Source organism: Diplotaxodon limnothrissa, linkage group LG22, assembly GCF_057381915.1.
Source record: "Diplotaxodon limnothrissa isolate DT_005_m linkage group LG22, D_limnothrissa_male_GT1.1, whole genome shotgun sequence".
Classification (NCBI taxonomy): Eukaryota; Metazoa; Chordata; class Actinopteri; order Cichliformes; family Cichlidae; genus Diplotaxodon; species Diplotaxodon limnothrissa.
The window spans coordinates 29,840,223-29,859,134 of record NC_140616.1 but is presented as its reverse complement, the minus strand read 5'-3'; the positions used below and the strand labels follow the sequence as shown (position 1 = coordinate 29,859,134).

At 42.5% G+C, this 18,912-nt stretch overlaps 1 protein-coding gene across 2 annotated transcripts; it reads right to left on the bottom strand.

Moving 5' to 3' along the window:
* Positions 1-27: 27 nt before the first annotated feature.
* On the bottom strand, positions 28-18,912 carry cpsf1 (cleavage and polyadenylation specific factor 1). 2 transcript variants are annotated; one of them, XM_085345768.1, is made up of 38 exons: positions 18,783-18,912; positions 18,149-18,314; positions 18,022-18,049; positions 17,796-17,929; positions 17,617-17,697; positions 17,380-17,531; positions 15,555-15,701; positions 15,216-15,355; positions 15,021-15,131; positions 14,836-14,929; positions 14,663-14,750; positions 13,655-13,798; positions 13,437-13,488; positions 13,277-13,350; positions 13,121-13,195; positions 12,955-13,035; positions 12,561-12,656; positions 12,286-12,468; positions 11,252-11,393; positions 10,872-11,050; positions 10,529-10,665; positions 10,270-10,450; positions 7,765-7,971; positions 7,513-7,602; positions 7,291-7,437; positions 7,044-7,196; positions 6,574-6,690; positions 6,213-6,303; positions 5,603-5,687; positions 4,072-4,213; positions 3,800-3,952; positions 2,031-2,207; positions 1,644-1,710; positions 1,489-1,536; positions 1,255-1,410; positions 483-612; positions 254-392; positions 28-177 (listed from the first exon to the last, which is right to left on the bottom strand). In XM_085345768.1, the coding sequence occupies exons 2-38, from the start codon at positions 18,290-18,292 to the stop codon at positions 130-132; spliced, it is 4,413 nt and encodes a 1,470-aa protein (XP_085201894.1). In that variant the 5' UTR covers positions 18,293-18,314; positions 18,783-18,912; the 3' UTR covers positions 28-129. The 2 variants fall into 2 exon arrangements, with proteins under 2 accessions (XP_085201894.1, XP_085201895.1); XM_085345769.1 differs by lacking the exons at positions 15,555-15,701; positions 17,380-17,531; positions 17,617-17,697; ... (2 more) ...; positions 18,149-18,314; positions 18,783-18,912 and adding an exon at positions 15,461-15,520.

Here is an 18,912-nt window from a genome sequence, read left to right as displayed (position 1 = left end):
CCAGTCTTGGTTTGTTTTTTTCCCTCTTTTATACAAAATATTCTAAGAAAACAAATCAAAGTTTCCATAACAAAAAGTCTTCTGTTCACTATAAAACAACTCAGTGAAGAAGAAGCAGGAATGTGGCGTTCAGAAATGAGCCGTTACTCTGTCGATCTCCAGAAGGTCATCCAGGATCTGCAGGGAGAAGGAAATTAAATGAGCGAAGAGCTGAGCTAACGGGAAGCTCCGGTCTGCTGTTCTGTGCACTCACGATGTCCTGAGTCGTCCCGATCTTCTTGGCCAGCTCGCTGCGCTCCATCGTGCTGAGGTACAGGTACTTGTTGAGGAGCTCTCCATCCAGGATGTTCTTCACAGGATTCTGAAGGCTCCGCCTGTCGCTGTGCAGCATTCTGGATACCATAGACAAACACGTCACTCACATCAGCATCCTGAACTGTAACGTTTCATAATTCATGTCAGAAAGCTGCAGTGCTGCTAACCTGAAGGCTTTTGGGTTCAGACCCGCGTGATGAGGCAGCATGGTGGTGAGCGCATTTTGCAACATCAGCAGACGGCGGTAAGTCTTCTCCTGCATGGGGAGGAGCAGGCCGATGCCTCCATCCAGGGTTGCTGTGGGAACATGATTAGTTCATATAGGGAACTGAAGCTTCTCATTACCATGTGATTCATACTGGTTGTGATAAGTTCACAAAATAAAATCAGCATAAATCAGTAACGACAATCGCCTCACTTTATATTGTAACGTAAAGACTCTGAGCAAGTGCTTTGGTGACAGTGGGAGGGAAAAACTCATTTTTAACAAGAACTTTTAGTTTAGTTTTAAAACACATCGTTTACAGTTTATTTTCAGTTACATCAAATTTCGTGTTTTAATTTACTTTCATATCCTCTCACCCCAACCGGTCGTAGCAGATGGCCCCGCCCCTCCCTGAGCCTGGTTCTGCTGGAGGGGAGTTTTTCCTTCCCAGTGTTGCCAAAGTGCTTGCTCATAGGGGGTCATATGAATGTTGGGTTTTCCTCTATTATTGTACGATCTACTGTACAATGTAAAGCGCCTTGAGGCGACTGTTGTTGTGATTTGGCGCTACATAAATAAAACTGATATGAATTAAATTGAATATCTTTGGCTCACAGCACATTTGCAATGTTGTGACTGAATGTGATTCGGTAACATCAGCTTAGTTCAGTTAGTAAAAGGAATATTTGTTGGTATGAGTTTTGATTCTCCCGGTAAAGCCTTGTGCTACCCACCGAACCACGTGATGTGCTTGTTGTCCCAGGTTAGAGCCTTTTTGCTGCTAGCGTCCAGCGCCCCTCTGCACGGCATCCGCCAAAAAGTGTTGATGTTAGCTCCGGCGTTGAAGTCCGCTCGCCTCAGCAGGCGCATTCCTCCAAAGCTCTCTTTAGCTGCAACACACACACACGGAGCACTTAACAAGGACTGTGTAATTTTAAATTAAGTTACAAAACATCGACAGCACGTACCTTCAGGCAAATACATGTAAACATAGAGGTTCTTGTCTCGATCCGACACTGGAAGCAAGAGAACAGAAAAGCTTTGTGAGAAAACGATTTGATCATTAAAGTTTCTTTGTTGTTGTTGATTGTTTTTGTAAAATAAAGATTATTCCAGACGTTACCCAAGAATCCAAGCTGGTTGTTATCCACCATGAATTCGATGCTGTAGACTTCTAAAGGCTTTGCATCCTGTTGCCAAAACAATAAGAAAAGAGTTAAAACCCAACAGAGAAGGCTACAGGCCCCTGAATCATCCCCTGCTGCCAGAGCTGCTCTCGTCAAGATGAACCTGGCTGAAAGACATCAGTAATCACTCACAGATCTTCATCAGTACACCCTCCACTGTGTGCTGTAGCCACGGTTACTTAATCCTGATTTACACTCTCATACAGCACATCTTTCCTGACTGTTTACGACCCTGACTTCATTTGGGAATACTTGAAATGACAGATGTTTGAGTCTGGGACAGGCTCCACCCATTGAGTCGTGTCGTGGCGTTTCCTCCTCACCCTGCTGACAAGAGACAGCGTCTTGCTCTCCTCCTGGTAGCGCAGTAACGAGATGCTCTTCATCAAGTCAGCAGCCAGGATGAAATTCTTGATGCTGAACATCTGGTGGATGTAGAGCTGCGTGTCGATGAAGGCCATACCCGTCAGATCATTGTCCTTCAGGACCCACAGGAAGATCTGAAAGAGGAAGTTATACCATTTGTTTTTGCGGGCGACTCACCTCTTCGGGTGATTATCGCAGAATTTCAAAAATGAAACATTAAAGGTCATTTAAACTCCAGCGAGCATCCTGACAAAAAATTCAGTGGCTTAATAATAAGTGAGTTCAGATGAGAGGCAACCGGGCACAATCAGTCAGATTTCACTATCTGACTGATTGTGCAACATTTTCTAAAATATACAGTAGGGATGCACCGATACCGGTATCGGGTATCGGCCTCGATACCACATTTTCTAAAGTACTCGTACTCGTTAAAAGTCCCCCGATACCGGGGACCGATACCACGGTCTGAGACTTGTCTATGTTTGAGCGGCAGGTAAGGGGTTAATCACAGGCGCCGAGTGCCCGCCCCCAGGCGCCGAGTGCCCACCCCCAGGCCCCGGCTGCAGCTCAGAGCTGAGAGAAGGGCAGGCGAGACAAGTCAGCCATGTGGAACTATTTCAAAGTGAACGAAGACGCGAAAAGAAACAGCACGTATTACATGCTCCAGTCCCTCATTGAGCAAAAGCGAGTGCTGGGGGTGTCCGAGCATGAACTCCCTGACTATCTCACCGCTCACCAATGGGCTCTTATGGAGACGACTGTTGCCATCCTCGCCCCCTTTGAGGAACTAACTAAAAAAGTGAGCAGCTACGACGCACTAGCCTCTGATGTCATCCCAGCTGTGACTGTGCTTGTGAGACTTCTAAACAGAGAAACAGACGAGTAAATACCTCTCAGCCCCATGTAGCAGTGTGGAAAGTGAAAGGCTTTTTAGCTCAGTGTCACACATTATAGATGAAAACAGAAACAGTCTGACTGCTGATAATGCAGAAAAGCTACTTTTCTTAAAAAAAACAAAAACCCTGCCACTCACTTTTTCTCTCCTTTAAGTGAGTCATCTTAGACTTGATGTTAATACCTACCTCAGTTGCACTGACTGCCACAGTTCTATTTTGGTGGATGTTGTTAGTTTATTCAAATATTGTGCACTAAATAGCAAAGATGTTTATTAATGCCCCTTGTGTTGTCCAAAGCGGCAGAGTTTACAACAAACTGAAAAAAATACTTGAGTTGCACTGTCACTGTTTAAATGTATTTTTCATAATTATTTATTCTGTAATATGTTGCATGCAACATGCTTTTCATTTTAAATAAATGTTCTTAATTCCAAACCAGTCCCTTGTTTTTTTTTTGTTAAATTATAGGACTAAAGCTGTTACCTGTAAATTTAAATCATGTTTTTATTAAGTACTCGGTATCGGTATTGGCGAGTACTGAAATGCAAGTACTCGTACTCGTTTCCAAAAAAGTGGTATCGGTGCATCCCTAATATACAGCAATAACAAACTTTTAAAAGTACTAAATTTTAATGGTGGACAACTGATCCATTAAAGACCCTACAGTGTGACCCTTTTCACTGAGTGGGATGGTGTGTAGAGGCTGGATTAGAAAGCAGGCTAGGACTCCTCTGACCAGGTAAATGTTTGAGTACTGTTCAATAACCAGACCCAGTGTGACGGAGCACTGGTGTCGCTATATGCAGCCATGTCATGAGTGTTTTTCAGACCTTCTGGCCAATGGCTGACACCAGGTATCCGTTACAGTGACACAGAGCAGTCACCGGTCCCTTCTGCTCCTTCTCATAGAGCACTTTAAACTTGTTCTTGGTGAGGGGCTGGCCGGGCTCCGGCACCACTTCAATCACATCCAGGATCAGAATCTGAAGGTGAGACAAAATTGAAAAACAAAAAACGAATTTAATGGAAGTTAACAAAGCAGTTTTGTTACGAGGTGACATGTGGGAGGAAGAGACTAAATAATGTTTCATTTCCAGCTCACCCGGCCCCTGCAGGTGACCTCCTCCCCCTGCATCAGACACGTTCCTGCTGCGATGTAACCCTTCAGTCCAGACACAGTCTCCTGACTCCTCAGTGCCACCGTCTTCATGCACGTGACGTGTTCCCACTCCTCCAGGTCAATCCTTTATGGAGACAGACATCACAATCATTCACTCCTGTTAGCAACCATCTATCTATGATACAGCATCGTCCGGTCATAGATTATTGGGATTTATATGGCTGTATAGATTATATGTCAATATGGAGAAGGTGCTAGAAAGACTGCCAGCTCAGCAGGAAATCATCAATCAGGTACATATGGTCGAGCAGCCAGTGTGAGACGATTTTTTTCTCTGGGTGATTTTGTGACGATCGAAGCAACGCTGGGGGGGCTTTGAGTGGGGAAAAACACCCAAGTGTGCACTACGGGTGATTGATTTTTATTGTATAAATCATATACAGAGAGGGATACAAAGAACAGGGGATCTCAAACTGTGAGGTGGGTCACATTGGTGGGGCATGGAGGCCCAGGGGAAAAGCATGAGCGGAAAGTTGAATCAATATAAATTCTGAAGAGAAAATAAACATACTATATTGCACCATCAAGCAGACCTTTAGTTCACTAAAAGTCAAACCTGAACTTTTTTTTTGATAATGACTTGGGGAAAAGGAAGGTGAACTTTTTAAAGTGGGCGATTTGAGCAAAGCGAAAGAAAGCAGACCTAAAGCAGCAGCATGAAACTAAAATACTAAAACTGTTCTCCCGGGCTTAAACCAGGGAAACACTAGCTCACTAGTCTGAGTTATCTGCCTGTAACTAAGTTCTCCATCGTCCTTTGAAGAGGTCACGCTCTTATGCAAGTGAAGTGTGATCAAAGCGCTCAAAAAAGTTACATTACAGTAACTTGCAGTAAAGCAGCTGCTCTTTAGACACAGCATTTGAAGATACTTTCTGAGTGCATCTAAAACAGTTCGTTCAACTAAAAATGTTTCCTAATCTGAAGACTTTAAACTGGCAGAAAGCCTCAGCTGTCCCTGCTTCACAATAACAGATCAAATGATCCTGAATGGAAATGCACTTCAACATCAAACACAGGAATACAAAAGCTCAGTGCCCCAAAATATGCTGCTTACAGGACCCGGCTGGGCCCGGCTTACATAATGCATCGTTCAGCTGCTGACAGAGAAGCACTCAGAGGAGCGCTAATAATAATGCAGAGTAGTTAATGAACAGGGACTTGGATAAACCACTCAATATTTTCAACTGATGAAGGTAAGCAGCCACGTGAGACTAAATTTATAGTCTACAACAACTTGGATAAATGGCCCAAGACTTTCAATTAAAGCCCACACTTCTCCCACAGTCTCCAGTGGAACAGCTCAGGGCAGGGAAAATGAGAAAATAAAACTGGCACAATCTGGGCTGGACCACTTTCTCCATGGCTGCCCAGTATCTATTAAAACGAAGCATTTCTATTGATTTCACAAACTGCACTATGGCTCTTTAAAGCAGTGCAATAAAAAGCTTTTACCGTGTGTTGGGAATGGCCTCCCAGCTCACTGGAGAGATGAGCTGGATTGAGAACTTCTCCTGCTGCGGATGAATGTAGCGTTCATCTGCAGGGGGCAAGAGGAGAAACATCAATGCTCTCTATTCACATGGAAACAAATCAGCCAAAGACAGATCAGATTTAAAAAGCTCAAATAGCCAACTAAAAGTAGTTTGTCAAATACTTCTAAATGATCCCCTGAAGTAACCGATAAATAGAACCTCCCTGTATTTAAACAGCAATTAATCTAATCTAAGGTCAAATATTCTGTATGTACTGAATCTATATTCTTTGAATAAAGGCTGTCAAGTGATCAGTGAATAACATTTTTGCTGGAAAGGCTGATCACTACTTTCATACATTGATAATATCAATACCAACGCAGGTGCTGGGACTGGATAGCTACCAGTCCAATAGCATCGATACTTTGTTTCTATCCTCTGAGTTGAACTGTGCTAAATAAACAATTATTAATATTATTTATTAAATCTCTATATAATAATCTTTTTGTGTTGACTGTCAAGTCTGTTTTATTTCTACAGCACATTTAAACAACAGAAGGTGCTTTAGAGACGGTCTCCGAAACACTGACCTCGTTCTATGACTTCGTATTCCTTCTCCTCTCCTGTCATCCTCGGAATGCGTGTGCATGGTTCTTTCACACTGGTGCACACAGCATACACCTGAAAGGAAAAAATACAAAATCCCACTAAAAAAAAGGTTCACATCAAAGACTTAATCTCTTCAAAGTCACCCTGCATTGATTTTTTTTCTTTTCCAGTAAGAAAAACTTCAAGGCCAGAAGCCTTTCATCTCCTCGATCAATATGCTTTTATTTTGCATCGTGTTATCCGAGTGGATGTGTTTGAGTCCGGGGAATGTGTTTCGCCTCAAATGTGTGTCGAGGCTTCAGCGCCTTTGGTGCTGTGAGGGCTTAGCGAGAAGAGCCTTGCCTTGGATTCCACGTGGTAGGAGACATAGTGGACGGTGCACCTCAGAGGGATTTTTCTGACTGGCCACGGGGCGTCGTAGGACAGATACGTGGGCAAAACGCTGATCCTTAGCTCGCCCTGTGAGAGAGCACACACACAGAAAAGCCTCAAGGATCTGATTTGGTTTGTTTACTTCCTGTAATGTCACTTCTGGCTTGCTTTAGTGATCTTCAAACACTTTCTCAGCTGAGACAATTAAACCTGGTGCTGTTCCAGAATAATTACGCTCCTTCCTCTGTGGTCTCTTTTCTTAACGTGTGCAAAAAAACACTGAATTTCTAAACTCTTCAGGACCTCCACGTTTATATTCATAAAGCTCTGAGGACAAAAATGTCTGCACGTCGTAATTTGTCTACCGATTTCATAATAAAAACCAGCTCAGTGCAGTCTAGTAAAGTATAACAATAAAATAAAACAAACAGTTCTTGTACCTGTTTGTTAAAGTACAGAAAACCTTTGGGGCAGTTGATATTATGGAAGGGGGAGAAAGACTCAATGGAGCCATCAATGGTCATTGGGTGAAGCCTCAACGCTCCACGAGACGTGACCAACATCCAGTGAGGAGACGGGCCGCAGATAAATACCTGGGATAGCAAAGACACAAAAAGACTCCTGGTTGCAGGGCTGTTTCTTGAATAACAAAGGTCTATAATTAGTTCTTAACAAAGGCATTCTTACTCCTGAGTATCCAGAGATGTCCTCAAAGTATCTGAACCTGGCAATCCGACCTTTCACGCCAGAATTTTCCTCGGTGGCACTGCTCTCTGCTTTCTTATCTTTCTTGAGCTTGGATTTCTTTTCCCTGAAGTTAATGTTGTGGGGTACCTGTGGAGAGTCCGGTGACACGGTTAATGAGGCGTCACCTAAGCTGACTTGATTTAATTTTATCAGTGCACACACTTTTTTGAAGCGGACTTTCAGGTTGTTTTGTGGCTGTTGTTGATCATACTGGAACGCTTCATAGATCAGAAGCTCTTGTTCAACGTGGACCTAGAAAACAATGAAAATGTAGTTGTTGTTTTTTACTATGGTTTGTTACATCTGGTGAATGATTAATATGACACAGCAGAAGTGACTGTAGAGTGTTGGGAGGTGGAGAAGAGTTTTCCAACACAACATCTGACCTTAGCACTGAAAACTGTAAAAACTCACCAGCAAATATGGTTTACTGTGATTGTTGCCAAGTGAAACCAAAGCCACTTCTTTAACTAATGGAATCTCTCCTTGACGGGTGACTTCTTCTTTTTTACCCTCCCCCTGTGTTGCCGATTGGCCAGAGGAACTGTCCACCAGCACCCTTTGGCCCACTGGGAAGTTCTTCACCAGGAACACCAAGCGCCAGTCTGGCAGCTGATAAATCTGTTCAAATAACCAGCAGTCAAAATGAGTGAATGCAGAAATAAGCCCTAATGTTCTTCTGATTCTTTACTGTACATACTGATCATGTGTTATTTTCAAGTTCAGTTTTATTGTATGTTCACACAAACTGTAACAAACTGCAACAAACTGCAAGTCAACATCCAGGAAAAAACTGGCTGTGAACCACAGATCAATCTGTTAAGTCAGCGGTCCCCAAGCCCCGGGCCTCGGACCGGTACCGGTCCATGAGTCGTTTGGTACCAGGCCACAAGAGTTGAGGCTCAGGTCTGAAATGTATGGTTTTCAGGGTTTTTATCGGTTTTCAGCGTTATTTTGTTATTGTTTTTATCGTTAACTCGGTTTTCCTGGGTCTTTTCACGTGTGTTATGAATAAATCTTCTTTTTTTCTGTGCCGGTACTAGTTTTATTTTGTTGTATTTATTCGCGACACCTTAAAGGCCGGTCCGTGAAAATATTGTCGGGCATAAACCGGTCCGTGGCGCAAAAAGGTCGGGGACCGCTGTGTTAAGTGATTAAATAATAAGTCTCTTGTGTGTTTCTTCAAAGTCATGCTAGAGTTGTACAACTGTGTTAAGATTACAAAGTGTAGCACACCTTTAAGCTAATTTAAAATAAAATCAAGCTGTGCACTACAACACCTCAGAATTATATCATGCATCGGAAATGAGTCTCCATCAGCTCAGAGTCACAGCTCTTTGGAAACAACTGAAACTTTCCAAAAACATTGTTTACTTTGTTGTGAAAGTAGCATCTCAGACACAGTGCTGGCTGCTTTTTGTCCATCAAGTGTCACAACTACTAAACTAAAGTGAAATGTACTTTCACTGAAAACAATATACCTTCGTGCTTCGCTGCATAAAACGTATGAAATACATTACTGTTCCTCTAGTTTCTAAAGTAGCCAGCAATACCTAGAAGCTGCAGAGCATCATGTCAACTTCAAACCCTCTAAAACCTCCCTGCTTTTTAGCTTTTGATTTTTTAAGCAGCTTGCTAGCTTATTTCTTCCCCTCCAACAGCACCTGATAAATCCTTTTTCCCAGGAAAACAATGTTTGCTTGGGAGTAGAATAACACAGATCACTTTAACCAAACTAATTTGGAAATTGCTAATTATGTCTGATTTAACAGTGTGCAGTACACAGTTTCAACATACTGAAAGATCAAACACTCATATTACCAATAACAGCTTAGCTGAGGCCAAGAGTCTTTTAACTGCATAAAAATCACTGACAAAGGAAGATGCAGCCATTAGTCCAATTACCTCTCACCTCAAGAAAACCAACAGAAAGAGCAAGTTATGTAAACAATCAGAACCAACTGTGGAGGGGGGCTTTAAAAGGCTGCCCCGAAGCTGATTATTCACTGGTTTAGATGAAGACTGAACTCAGATTTCTCAATCAAACATTTCTTGATCCATGTGACAGAGTGTGATGAGATTGTGGTTAAACTAATGAGCTAAAATAAATAGCTAAAACCTGAGGTGGTTTGATATTCTCCTTTAGCGCCAATTAGGGCTTAGTGACATGGAGTTTTCTACCTTTTTCCAAAGTGTTCATACTGTTAAGAGTTCCCTCAGAAAAGTCTTGCCAGTGTTTGAAGCTCTCCCACTCTCCCTCTGTTTGTAACATGAGGAAACACTGTAAATAAAAACTTATCTTCTTCAAAGCATCCAGACGTCTTTGAGGAAAAAAAAGTGAAAAATATTCAGTCTAGTCTGTGTGACTGTGCAGTTTTATTAGTTTGAATGTACACTAAACAACTGCAGTCACAAAATAACACAAACTGACCGAGGGCGCAGTAAATGAAGTTTCTAGTGGAGTGTGACGGCTTCACTTCATTGTCTGAAGGAGCTTTCTGATGCCAGCAGAAGTGGTGAAAATGTTCTAAGATAGCAAACACTTGAAACCTTATTGATTCTTTTAGGTGTTTACAATCAGTGTGCTGCTGATTGTGTCCACAGCAGAAAATGGCTTTAGTTTGTGTGCAGGTCGGTACTGTAGGGAACGCACGGACTGTCCACAAGGACCTGATACAATCCCACTTCAGAGAAAATGAACCCTCCCCAGCTGAGTGCAGACGTTTTACCCAGTGCATTGATCATTACTTAAAAAAAAAAAAAAAACATCAAAAAGAAATACACGCTTTTAAATGTGACTTTAAATTACATCTCTCTTGTGAAAGTTCTAAAAGCATCTTACGTGTTTGTTTTCCATTGTAAATAGAATAAATGGTGAATCAGCATTCAGTAGATTCCAGTAAACAACTATCACCATACCTCCATCACTCCATTCTCCCTGATGATCATGCACCAATGGGTTGGCTCTGCTTTGCTCGAGGTCGCCTCGCTCCCAGACGTTGCCGGTGCCACAAAGCTGCGGTTCATATCTTCCTTGGCAGGCGTTGCACTCGCATTCGAGTCTCCGTACAGCATTTCCTCCTCGTCATCCACTGTGTTGCTGCACACGCATTTAATAACAGTCAGCAGTGTGAAGACTGGCTGAAGGCGTCAGTGAGGAGGCGAACTGAACTCTTACCTCATGTCATGGATGATGGTCTCTGCTTCAGACTGACTCCTGATGGTGTCCTCTTTGATGGAGCAGCTCACTTTGTTTTCTGTTGTAAACATTCCGCTCACGTCTCGGTAGGCGCACAGTGTGATGACACGAGATTGCTGTTAAATCAGAAACCAGTTTAACCAAGGTTAATACTGCTGAGAACCACATAAGAGCGTTTTGCAAATCCAGTTTCCATAAGAGAAAGACCGTCATGAACGCTGCCAATATTAAAGAAGTGAAACTGAGTCGGCCAACTCTGCTGGGTGAGCCTCACTGTGGCCAGCAGGGGGGGTGTTTGTTTTTGTGAACACCGGTCACTCACGCTGGGAATCTGTGGTTTCTGCAGTGCCAGTCGGTGCATCTTCCCCATGTACGAGTCAGACTTCAGCACAAACATGGTGACCACTCCCTCAGCAGTCATGATAACCACATATGGGTCAGCCACAGAGCAATGCACTATGGGAGAACCCAGGTCCACGGGGATGAAGTGGAGCTGTCTCACTGACAGAAAAAGAAAAAAAAAATTGTTAAAGGTATCACTCAAATGATGAACCAAAACAAACACACACACTAAACTAACGCTTTTAAAACACAACAACTTGTTTTACTTTATTTAATGAGGTTTTTGTTTAACAGCTTCCAGCTGCAATTATTCAAAGCTAAGGACAAAAGTTACAAAATAAATAAACCAACTAATTGTACCTCCTTCCAGCAGACGAAGGCCCATGGGAGAGACCTGAATGATGTACTTGTTGTCCCCAATGTTCCCAGCATACACAGTGGGTCCCTGAGTCGCAAAACCACTGGTATCCAGCTCCATGATCTCCTGACCTGTTTGAAGGATCTTCAGGAAAACGCAAAGATGCTTACATCCAACTTCAAAAGCAGAGATGAAATAATAAACAGTCTACAAGATCAAGCAGCACCTTCAGGAGCTGAAAAATAAAGCCAAACTTTGAATTCCCTCTAATAGTCACTACCACAGACTGTATATGAGGATAAACACGTCGGTTTTGATTTCCATATTTTGGAAAGCTCTGGTTTACTGCTGTTCTTATTTTAAAGCCAAAAGCCAGTTTACTTGGCTTAGAGGGGTAAGTGCTAAGCTATCAACTAACACTATCAAGCTTGGTTAGCAAGCTGCATCCATGAACTGTGCATGACACACAGATATACATGTCTACTTAATGCTAAGATCCTTTCATTGGAGTCAGTGAACTGGACCTTCGCTATGTGTGTGCTTGTGTGTGTGAATGGGTGAATGACTGAATGTAGTGTAAAGCGCTTTGGGGTCCTTAGGGACATACAAATGCAGGCCATTTACCACTTGTGGTGCCTTCTGGAGCATTTGAACAGATTCGTCTAACATGTAATTTGCCTTGTTGTCCGGAACGATCTGTCCAATAAGTTTGTGCTCCAGTTTTAGTGAGTGAAGCTCTCGTTTTTTATTAGTTTGTTACTAATAAAAAGTTACCAGGTATCTGTGTGATTCACCCATACAAGTTAAATGATCATTTCATTTGAAGCGCTTGATTTCCGCTTCTAACGCTAACATTGAGGCTTCAAAAGGAGTTCAAAACTAACGAGTGGCATCACTGTAGCTACTTCCACCTTTTATATACAGTCTGTGTTCCATGTTTTAAATAATCTTTCTTGTCAAAGAAAAGCAGCAGAGTATCAGTTACAGTCTTTTACCACGACTTCAATCACAACAAAATCGATTAACATGTTTTTACCATTGTTGAATCTTCTCTGCTCAGAATGAGGAAGCCATGCTTCTTCGCATCATCCTCCATGGAAGGTTCCGTCTTCTTCTCCTCTTCCTCCTTTTCCACCTCCTCTTTGTCCTTTTCTCCCTCTTCACCATCATCACCCGTCTCAGCCTCAGCCCCATCCTCTGACTCGTCGCTTTTTGCAGCCTGTGAGAGGCGTAACAAGCATGTGAGTTTAAAAGGTGTCGCCAGCACTTATTTCCAATGTTTATTAGAGAAATAACAAAATAACACTTTACTGTTTTGTCTTCTTTGACGTCACTTGAGATCACAGTCCACATGTCGTGACAACCTGGCAACTCAAACGTAGTGACTACTTGGGGTCGGATGCTTCTCTGAGAACAGAATTTAACAAATTAACAAATGAAAGAAGGGGGAAAAAACAGACACACGATTCTACTGTTGTGACTCACACACGCTTCCCTGTGTGCGTTTTAATTATGCGCTGAGGATTGTTGTTTCTGGGGTGTTTACAGGCTACTCCGTCGATCTCTGAGGCAGCCCTGGTAGACCCAGACTTGACTTTAGCACCGTGACTGGACCTGTGGCAGACGGGCCTCGCGACCACAGGTTTTAGGACGGTGCGGTACCAGAAATCATGAATGAGAGACTGATCTAGTAAGGAGGTTTTACCTGAAGCACAGACAGGGCACCATTCTTGCCGAAGCCAGAGCAAACTACAACTTCCAGGTCAGGCTCAGGGTTGCTCTGAAACTGTGAGTGGAATAAAAAAAATTGAGCTGACAATTCATAACAGCTAACTGTAGCATTAATATAAGACTGTTTCAACTGTCTGTACCTCCTCGGACAGGAAAGCAGGTTCACCCATGGAGGCATTTGCACAAGGCCCAATGTTCAGTATGCTATCACACACCTGTGAAAGACAGAAAAAGACTCTTCCTCATCTTCTATGCACATCTACACCACAGTTAAGCTTAGCAGTTAAGCTTTTTACCTCAAAGGAGTAGGTGGCCAGCTGAGTGCCTGACTGGGCCTCACTTCCATACACTTCTATCTCATCCACCTCATCTGACAAAACAAAGAAGTCGAGTATAACACAGACTGGCAGTTCTCACACACGCTGCTATTGTGCACATGTCAAACAGGAAATGTACCGGTCCAATTGGTGGAGGATTCAACTCGCTTCTTTTTGCTTGGTGGTTCCTCCTAAAAGAAAGAAAGAAAGAAAGAAAGAAAAAAGAGACAACACGTCAAATAAAACACATCACCTTTCAAGCGCAGTGAGAAAAACTAGAAAATACTATATCTAAATTCAACGCTCAAACTAGCACCAAATCTAAGAATTGCTGTATTTAAGTTTGCACCAGCTCACTTGTTTGTCTTTGTCTTTTTCTTTGTCCTGCCTTTCTTTGCCTTCCTCCGCTGGCGTCTCCTGCAGTTTCTCTGTGTACTTCAGGAGCAGCGAGTTTCCGAGGCGGGAACCCAGGAAAAGGTATCCGGGCTCCATGGTCACCATCTAAGGAAGAAGAGTAATGTAAGGCGACAGTATAACTGGCTGCATCATTCAGGGGGTCCACAGTTACAAGCGAAGCTTTTAAGATCAATTTAAGTGTCATATTAAAGCAAATTTAAGAGCTGACATGGATGGAAAAACAAGTAATTACTCCTAAGCCTTTGGTCAAGAAATGATCATATTTCCATTTCCATAAGCTAACAAGTAGGATGGCCAGGATGACACCTAACCATTTCTAACTATTATTGTGGGTTTTCACTGTTGTATTGCAAGACATCCATCCATGCACTTCAGCTTATGCTTTTCAGGTCGCCAGTCTGTCGTGGGGCTAACACATAGACAGGAGACAACCATTCGCACTCACATTGACTCCCGCATTCACACCTATGGGCAATTTAGTGTTTCCAATTAACCTATCCCTATTAACTGCATGTCTTTGGACTGTGGGAGGAAGCCAGAGTACCCGGGGAGAACCCCAACCCTATTGCAAGACCTGCATTTTGTATTTTTAAAGATGTTAACAACCTGAAAGAGTCGGTGGAAAAAGAAAGCATTGAATGTAAACAGGACGACAGCAAACGTCAGTGTTCATCTGGTATCCATTGACCCAAGTTCAGTAATTATGATAGCCTAAACCTTTTTCACTGATGTATGTTTAAAGGTTAACAGTGGTTTGATTCTCTCCTGTTGGTATAACCCTCTGAATTAGAGCAGAGGGATAAAAAAAAGCAACGTTTGCCTGCTCAAATCCTGCTCCCTCATGTCCTCTGTGTCTGTCCACAGAAACATGACAGAACGAGTATGTTTAAGAAACAGAGCTCCTGTATCACCAGATCATCACTGCTCACAGTCAGAGGCAGGACTTACGCAGGTCGTCAGGACGCTGGCAGCAGCTTTGTCAAAGTGGAAAGCGCGCACGCTCCTCATGCCGTCAGTTATCAGTGTCAACACGTAACTGCAAAACAGCAGCAGCCAGTAAGAAATAATTTAATGTCATCAACATTTGCATGCATGCTGCTGGTAGTGTTACAATAACTCACATCTCCCCTCCTTTCAGCGAGATCACCATCTTGTCGTAAGCAATAAAGTCAGACTGACAACAGTCCAGCGTGAGCTTCACTTCATCTTGTACACCTGCACAACCGAGACATGGTATAGAGTGGTGAGCATCACAGCATACCCAGAGATACACGTACAGGCGTGGGTTTGAAATGATTAATCTTACGCAGAGGAAAGGCTGTGGTCCCATTTGTCTGAGAATTGAGCGAGACTCCGTAGGGAGGAACGCTCTGGTTCAGATAGAGCAGCGAATTCACAGCAAACACCACCACACCACCTGCAAACGTTTCAAGTGTGATCAGCACTCGCTTAATGCAAATTCATATCCAACAGAGCACTGACACGCTTCCTCAGAACTCACCGATGGGTTTGGGGACAGCCATGACCTGTGTACAATCAAAGGGCAGATTACTGAGAGACCAGATGACAGGATGAACCTTCTGCATGATGTTGAGGGAGATTGCAACAATGCTGCAAGTGTCCTGACGGACAGCCACACGCCTGGGGAAAAAAAGCATATAGGAGAAGTGACAATTCTGATAAAAGTGGCTGCTTAGAAACTCAAATTAATACCAAGTTGCCAATGCAGTGTTTCCAGATGCATACTTGACTTGGGCAGAACACCAAGCATATATTAGGCGACTCATTTTCGTATTTTTTTTTCCTTTCTCCTGACAGAACTGAATCTGTTCGCACTAACCCAGGCCATGTCTGGTTGGGCTCAAAAAGAATGAGCAACGTGGGCTCGTAGTAGCCGTGGAGGAACTTCATGTCAATGATGTTGAGGAGCTTCTCATCTAGTTCACGGACGTCAATGATGTAGCTGGGCAAGAAGCTGGATTTAGGTCTGGAGAAGAGATAAACAGACAGCGTTCGTTTGAAAACTGCAGTAACATTAAAAGAAAAAGCATGTTTAGGTAACATCAAGTAGAGAGACGTTTATGAGGATCTAACATCCTTTTCTCTATTATTCTGTTTTATATACTCATTCATCAAATTCATGATGTAAAACAAGTTCATTTTGTTTTGTAATTGAATTCAAAAACAAGTTTCATATATTCTGTTCTCATGTAAAGTCAAGCGTTTCTGTTATAAGTTTCAAGAACACGACTTGTAGCTCATAAAAATCTGAAATACATCATCTCAAATTATTCAAACCATTTCATTTAAATTACAATTCAAATACTATGAATACAGTGCATCCCAAACTAGTTCACACAAAACCACAAACCCTCCAGACAAGGAGTGTCATTGCTGAAAAGGCTGGCTGTTCTCAGAGTGCTGGATCAAAGCACTGTTCTGCACTGTTTGAAGAGCCTACTATGTAACATAAGAGGCTGATGTCTCCGCCCTTATTTCTGGTTGCGTGCTGGTGCATTAACTGTTAATTATCATGTGGTCGTGTCCAGGTGTTTTACATACAGTGCCCGTCATGATAGAAATAAATACAAAGTCTTCACTATTTGTGGTGGTTAGTTTTTTTTCCAGAGGCAAAAATATTTGTCCTTCAAGTTTTTCCACTTCTTTGTACAATTTCTCTCCAGGAATCTGCTGATTGTGACTCCTTATATTGATGTTGTGATTTTTATGGTTATTTTTAACAGTTTTTATCTTACTCATTTATGATTATTGATACAATATTTGCTAACAGTTGCGAGAAAGTAGCTTAAAATGCAAAGGAGGGATGGACAGCTGTGAACAGTTAATCACAGTAACTGTGGGTTGTGTCCACCTGATGTGTAGTCATGTTACGTTGTAAGTAACTGCACTGTTGCTCATTGGTCCAACTGTCCTCTTCTCAGGTGAAAGTAAAATTTCCCTTTCATTTGGAAATCAAACTTATAGAGTCATGAAGAAGAGTGCAGAGGCATGGACTCCAAGGTGTGTCAAGCCCAGTGTGACATTTCTACAGTCTGTGACAATTTGGGTGCAATGTGACCTGACAGTGTTCATGGCTGTTGGTCCGCTGTGTTTTATCAAGTGCAATGTCAACCTAACTTTCTACCAGCAAATTTTAATGCACTTCAACTTTCGACCTGCTGACAAGCTTTATGGAAATGCTGATCCTTTTCCAGCAGGACCCACCCACAGTGCCAAACCTTTGGCTGAGTAGTTTGCAGACAAAGTTACTGCCCTTAATTGACAAGCTCAGCCAAACTGAATTTCATGGAGAATTTATGGATTTTATCAAGCGACAGTTGAGAAATACTAAAATTGGAGGCAAGCTGAAGGTCACTATGAAAGCAGCCTGGGCTTTGATCACCTCTATCTGCCCCCCACTTATGCAGTAACTTGTGATAAAGCCCATGCACTGAGTGTATGAATGGACATGGTTCTCAGAAGTTTCATTTCTGTCTTTTGATTGATCCTAGCAAATAATCTAATGATTTCAGATACTGGTGTCCCTTTTTTTCTATGAACTGCATCACGCAAAGCTACTCTAGTAGAGTAAAAAAAAAAATCAAAACAACTGAGCTGGAACTGAGCGCAACAAATCAACTTTAATAATTGGATGTATAGCTTACCCTTCTCCAACGCCACTCTCTTGTTCATCCGTTAGCGTGTCCTTTCGGAATGGCAGCACCACGAGTTTGGTGCCATAAACGAGCATTACAGCACAGCGATTCTCTGGATCTACACGGACAATGGGAATATGTACATTCTGTACAAAGCCATCCTGAAAATACAAGAACAGTTATATTCACAGTTGAGTCACTTTGACACATGAACATAAACTCAGGTTTATTTTTGTTGCTACATACTCTGAGCTCTGGCTCCTCAAAGTAATGAAGAGACAGTGTCTTAAGATCATGTGTCCCAGGATCATACTCTACCACAGACAGCTGGTGAGAGACAAAGCACAGGCAAAGGTCACTGAGAAACAATTCTAGGGGTAAACAGCATGGTTTATTTAAGCAGCACACTGCTTGCTCTATAATACCTTTGCATCTTTGAAACTCAAAAGGAGTGCATCTCTGCTGGCTCCAACAAGTTGTACACTGGCCATAGACATGATGTTCCCAAAGAGAGAAAAGGAAGCCACCTGCTCCAGCTTCTCTTTGCGAGATTTGGAATCTGCACAAGAAAAGCTGAGACTCAGCAAAACAACAAACATTTTTTTACCAACAGTAAAATTGTATTTGAATGAGATGCTTTCTTTGACATACCAGATGACTTGTCAGCCTTTGAAGTACTCTGAAATAACACAAATGTGGCATACGTCAAAAAGCCCTTTCATGCTTGTGTTAAAAAAAAAGGCACAAAGAAAAAGGGGAATCTTAGAGTTAAAGTTACCTCCACATCATGAATGATCCTGTAAACAAACAGTTGAGACGTTCCAGCTACGACCAGGTTCTTCTCGTTACTGGATATAAAATTGCAGTAGACAGAAAACTCCACTGAGGTCGGTGTGTGGGCTTGTCTGTACACGGCATACATGGTGGCAGGCTGCCCTCAGCATCTAACAGGTGAAAACACTCACGTCAAGACCTCTGACATCACTTCACCACTAAAACGACCGGTACACAGGTATGTGTGTATCTACGTTAAACAAAATTACCCACAAAAACTGCACAGACAGTCCGAGCGCCGTTTTATAGATTACGTCAGTGTACGCTTAAATAGGCTTCATAATGATCAAATGCTAGCTAGCTGATGACATACCCGAAAACAGCGCTACATTTTCTCTGTTTTTCAGTTATTAGCATTTATTCTGATAACTGGTTTAACTTAACCAGCGATATCCACTCGTGTTGTTAGGCTCAGCTTTAGTTTAGCTAGCTTCGAATAGCAAATGTATGGGAAAAGCCGGTTATGTTAGCTGCCTTAGCAGCACGCTAACGTTCCCATTTGTAGCTGGCATGGCATTGTAACAGGATACCGTTTTTCAAATGTTTTCACAAGCAGTGAATGTAACGCGTGGACGTACCTATGTCCGTCACGTTATCTGAGTTTGCAGCTTTATTGTTTCCTCCCTTGTTCACACTGAGCGTGACATATTTTGTGTGATACTAACTTAAGCTAGCTAACCGATAGCAAGGTTAGCTGTCGTTGTTGTG

Bases quoted from the DNA above. Each gene is read 5' to 3' on its own strand.
- cpsf1 (XM_085345768.1), bottom strand. From the start codon at position 18,292: ATGTATGCCGTGTACAGACAAGCCCACACACCGACCTCAGTGGAGTTT. The intron at 13,196-13,276 runs GTAAAAAGCTTA...TGTCTTTCACAG, and splicing joins TGGCCACCTACTCCTTTGAG to GTGTGTGATAGCATACTGAA. The intron at 13,036-13,120 runs GTACAGACAGTT...TTCCACTCACAG, and splicing joins CTGCTTTCCTGTCCGAGGAG to TTTCAGAGCAACCCTGAGCC.